The 5083-nt window shown below is 49.4% G+C and overlaps 1 protein-coding gene across 1 annotated transcript in view; it reads left to right on the plus strand.

The window, feature by feature from the left end:
* Window positions 1–5083, plus strand: part of CNNM2 (cyclin and CBS domain divalent metal cation transport mediator 2) — a 117696-nt gene that overhangs the window by 4593 nt on the left and 108020 nt on the right. Inside the window, exon 2 of the mRNA XM_018553397.1 lies at window positions 3–1271. Coding sequence (XP_018408899.1) covers window positions 3–1271 — 1269 coding nt within the window. The remainder of the gene's footprint in view (window positions 1–2; window positions 1272–5083) is intronic.

Here is a 5083-nt window from a genome sequence, read left to right on the forward strand (position 1 = left end):
AGCGCTGCGGGTGAGCGAGCGGACCCGGGTCAAGCTGCGAGTGTACGGGCAGAACATCGACAACGAGACGTGGTCCAAGATCGCCTTCACCGAGCACCCGCCGCCTTGGGACGGGGAGCAGGACTCGCCCTCCGAGAGCTTCCACCCGTGCGGCATCCGCACCTCCGACATCCTGGTCCAGCCGCACATCGAGGTGAGCCGCAGCAGCTCCGGCATCATCCAGATCGTCATCAAGCCGCTGCGCAAGACGGAGAAGAGCAAGGCGTACTACCTGTGCACGTCCGTGTCCTCCCCGCCGCCCAGCCCCGGCGGAGCCGCCCACTCGCAGCCCTGGACTGAGACCACCTGGGTGTACCATGTCGGGGATGACACCCGGGTGATCGTGGTGGAGGAGAAGAAGTTCCTGCTCCCCTTCTGGCTGCAGGTCATCTTCATCGCGCTCCTCCTCTGCTTGTCCGGCATGTTCAGTGGGCTTAACCTGGGCCTCATGGCGCTGGACCCCATGGAGCTCCGCATCGTGCAGAACTGTGGAACCGACAAGGAGAAGAACTACGCCAAGCGCATCGAGCCTGTCCGCCGCCAGGGTAACTACCTGCTGTGCTCCCTGCTGCTGGGCAACGTGCTGGTCAACACTACCCTGACCATCCTGCTGGACGACATCGCCGGCTCGGGGCTGGTGGCCGTGGTCATTTCCACCATCGGCATTGTCATCTTCGGTGAGATCGTGCCGCAGGCCATCTGCTCCCGCCACGGTTTGGCCGTCGGCGCCAACACCATCTTCCTGACTAAGTTCTTCATGATGATGACCTTTCCGGCCTCCTACCCCGTCAGCAAGCTGCTGGATTGCGTGCTCGGCCAGGAGATCGGCACCGTCTACAACCGGGAGAAACTGCTGGAGATGCTGCGGGTCACCGACCCCTACAATGACCTGGTCAAGGAGGAGCTGAACATCATCCAGGGGGCCCTGGAGCTGCGCACCAAGACGGTGGAAGACGTGATGACCCCGCTGCGGGACTGCTTCATGATGGCCGGTGACGCCATGCTGGACTTCAACTCCATGTCCGAGATCATGGAGAGCGGCTACACCCGCATCCCCATCCACGAGGGCGACCGCTCCAACATCGTTGACCTGCTCTTTGTCAAGGACCTGGCCTTTGTCGACCCCGACGACTGCACGCCGCTCAAGACCATCACCAAGTTCTACAACCACCCCCTGCATTTTGTCTTCAACGACACCAAGTTGGATGCCATGCTGGAAGAGTTCAAAAAAGGTGAGCGTGCAGTGCTTAGGTTGCTGCTGCAGGGGCAGGGGGGACAGAGTCAGCTTTGCGGTGCTGCTGTGGCCCTTGTGGGAAGGGTCTTCCCCACCAAGAGCTGCAGTGCCTGCTAGAAGTGGAGCGCAGTACACTCACTTGCAGCGACCTTGTTAGTTAGTGACCCATATTATTACAATCGCCTTAAGCAGCATGCCATAGGAGTTTGCATTACTAATGAGGCGCAACGCAGCCTGGGGGTTTGAGCAGCCGGCTTTAGAAGGTTTACTTGGCATTCTTGACATTTGCTAAGGAGATGGAAGTGTCCAGCAGCGCACTGCTAGCCTGTGAGCCCTGGATGAGCTGATCTGCTTGTCAGGATTCAGCGCTGTCCAGCACTTGCTCTATAGTCTTCAGGAATGAAGAGCTCAGCTTCAGCACTATCTGGCGGCCGAGGAGCTCTGGGCTCTCTAGTTGCAGGGATAGATCAGTGGGGTGATCACACTCATGGTGGGGTTGTGGTGTGACTGCTGTGTGTGGCAGTCTTTGGTTTTCTCACCGAGTCTAGGAATTCAAAGCAGAACTCTTGTACTCTACTAGATTTGCTGACAAGTAGGCTTCGATGCAGATGAGACTCTGTATGTTTCTTCTGCCTGCCAGCCCTTTTTTTCCTATGGGCCTATTCGCTTTACTCTGCTACTGTGCCTGTTAATGCCGTTCCTATTAACGCACGCATGTTGTGTCAAACAATTGCATTAAGGCAGTCCATTCATTTTATGGGTTGCCAATGAACAGGAATGGCCCAGAAAAGGACATGCAGCATTTGTTCCAACGCAACGTGCCAGAAAATGCAGCAGTGTTTTCTTGCATTTGGTATGCTGCATTGCACTGCTTGTGTGGTGCATTGAGTTGAATGAAATGTCCTTATGTGATATTTTCAATAAAGCTTGAAAAAAGAAATGGACGGGATAGATCAAAGAAAGGGCATGCATTTCTTTCCCAACACAACGTACCACAATGCTCATTAATATGTTACCTTGCCTTGTATGCTGCAATGCATGCGATAGGAGCTGCGTTGTCTGTGTGTCAGGATGCCTTTCACAATGATCTCTGATAGCTTTACCAGGTCTCCGGTTCCACGTCTTCAGGGCTGACTGAAAAGTGAAACACACCTTTTAGGTGAGTTAGTGGGCGAGTTAGCCAATCTCAAAGGTGTGTTTTCAGCCCTAAAGACCCGGAAGGTGTTCGTGCCGACATGGGAGCTTCAAAAGTGGAGGAGAGGCAAGTCTTGTAGAAACCTAAAGTGTATGTGTAGCCAAAACTTTTTTCTTTATTTTTGGACAGAGTAGGGAAAGGGGATCTACTCAGTCATGTTTGTGTTGCTTTATGTTTGGTAGGGAAGGAGTAGATCCCCTGTCATGTTTGTGTTGCTTTATGTTTGGTAGGGAAGGAGTAGATCCCCTGTCATGTTTGTGTTGCTTTATGTTTGGTAGGGAAGGAGTAGATCCCCTGTCATGTTTGTGTTGCTTTTATTCTTGGGCAGAGTAGGGAAGGAGTAGATCCCCTGTCATGTTTATGTTGCTTTATTCTTGGACAGAGTAGGGAAGGAGTAGATCCCCTGTCATGTTTTGTGTTGCTTTTATTCTTGGACGGAGTAGGGAAGGAGTAGATCCCCTGTCATGTTTTGTGTTGCTTTATTCTTGGACGGAGTAGGGAAGGAGTAGATCCCCTGTCATGTTTGTGTTGCTTTATTCTTGGACAGAGTAGGGAAGGAGTAGATCCCCTGTCATGTTTGTGTTGCTTTATTCTTGGACAGAGTAGGGAAGGAGAGATCCCCTGTCATGTTTGTGTTGCTTTATTCTTGGACAGAGTAGGGAAGGAGTAGATCCCCTGTCATGTTTGTGTTGCTTTATTCTTGGACAGAGTAGGGAAGGAGAGATCCCCTGTCATGTTTGTGTTGCTTTATTCTTGGACAGAGTAGGGAAGGAGTAGATCCCCTGTCATGTTTGTGTTGCTTTATTCTTGGACAGAGTAGGGAAGGAGAGATCCCCTGTCATGTTTGTGTTGCTTTATTCTTGGACAGAGTAGGGAAGGAGAGATCCCCTGTCATGTTTGTGTTGCTTTATTCTTGGACAGAGTAGGGAAGGAGTAGATCCCCTGTCATGTTTGTGTTGCTTTATTCTTGGACAGAGTAGGGAAGGAGTAGATCCCCTGTCATGTTTGTGTTGCTTTATTCTTGGACAGAGTAGGGAAGGAGTAGATCCCCTGTCATGTTTGTGTTGCTTTATTCTTGGACAGAGTAGGGAAGGAGTAGATCCCCTGTCATGTTTGTGTTGCTTTATTCTTGGACAGAGTAGGGAAGGAGAGATCCCCTGTCATGTTTGTGTTGCTTTATTCTTGGACAGAGTAGGGAAGGAGTAGATCCCCTGTCATGTTTGTGTTGCTTTATTCTTGGACAGAGTAGGGAAGGAGTAGATCCCCTGTCATGTTTGTGTTGCTTTATTCTTGGACAGAGTAGGGAAGGAGTAGATCCCCTGTCATGTTTGTGTTGCTTTATTCTTGGACAGAGTAGGGAAGGAGTAGATCCCCTGTCATGTTTGTGTTGCTTTATTCTTGGACAGAGTAGGGAAGGAGTAGATCCCCTGTCATGTTTGTGTTGCTTTATTCTTGGACAGAGTAGGGAAGGAGTAGATCCCCTGTCATGTTTGTGTTGCTTTATTCTTGGACAGAGTAGGGAAGGAGTAGATCCCCTGTCATGTTTGTGTTGCTTTATTCTTGGACAGAGTAGGGAAGGAGTAGATCCCCTGTCATGTTTGTGTTGCTTTATTCTTGGACAGAGTAGGGAAGGAGTAGATCCCCTGTCATGTTTGTGTTGCTTTATTCTTGGACAGAGTAGGGAAGGAGTAGATCCCCTGTCATGTTTGTGTTGCTTTATTCTTGGACAGAGTAGGGAAGGAGTAGATCCCCTGTCATGTTTGTGTTGCTTTATTCTTGGACAGAGTAGGGAAGGAGTAGATCCCCTGTCATGTTTGTGTTGCTTTATTCTTGAACAGAGTAGGGAAGGAGTAGATCCCCTGTCATGTTTGTGTTTCTGGCTGTCCCCTGATCTAGATACTCACTCTAATTTGTCCTGGTGACAATTGCCACTGAGACAAAATGTGATGTGAACACATCACATTTTGCAAGGGGCACATAGTTGTTCTCCGTGTACCTTGTTCACACCATGCATGTGCAGTGGTGTATGCGGTGTAAAAATGCAGCATCTTTGCGCACTGCGCTACATGTCAGTGCAGCACATCACAGCGTGCTGTGGTGCATACCGTTGAATGAAATGTCATTATGTGATATTACATTAAAGCTAAAAAGAAAGAAAAGGGTAAACAGTGTACAGTGTATCGATTTGCATCACATCTCCTTTCACAGTGCACACCAGCTTAGCTTGCACATGCATAACGTGTGGCCTGGCTTGAATGAGCCCTAACGAGTCATGTACTGCTCTGGCAGCATTGGTGTCTGTGTGCTGCATGTAAAGCTTTTCCTAAAGCGAGATTCCTTAGTGGATAATACTGCAAATCTGAGAGCATAATACAAGTATGAACTATATAGCGGCCTTTGTATGAAAGTGTGCTAATGAGAACATTTGTTGTTACACATGGCAACCAATTAGATTCCTTGTTTCATTTTAGGGCCCATTTAATCTAAGCGTTGTGTTAACACCTGTTTTTCCCGCATTGGGGTTTGCTACTTTAAAGACATAGCATTTATTTTTAATGACGTGGCAGCACACCTCAAAAAAAGTTATTATTTCTTAGGGGTCCCCCCCCCCCCCC

Source organism: Nanorana parkeri, unplaced genomic scaffold (genome assembly GCF_000935625.1).
Source record: "Nanorana parkeri isolate BGI_ZX_2015 unplaced genomic scaffold, ASM93562v1 scaffold119, whole genome shotgun sequence".
Taxonomy (NCBI): Eukaryota; Metazoa; Chordata; class Amphibia; order Anura; family Dicroglossidae; genus Nanorana; species Nanorana parkeri.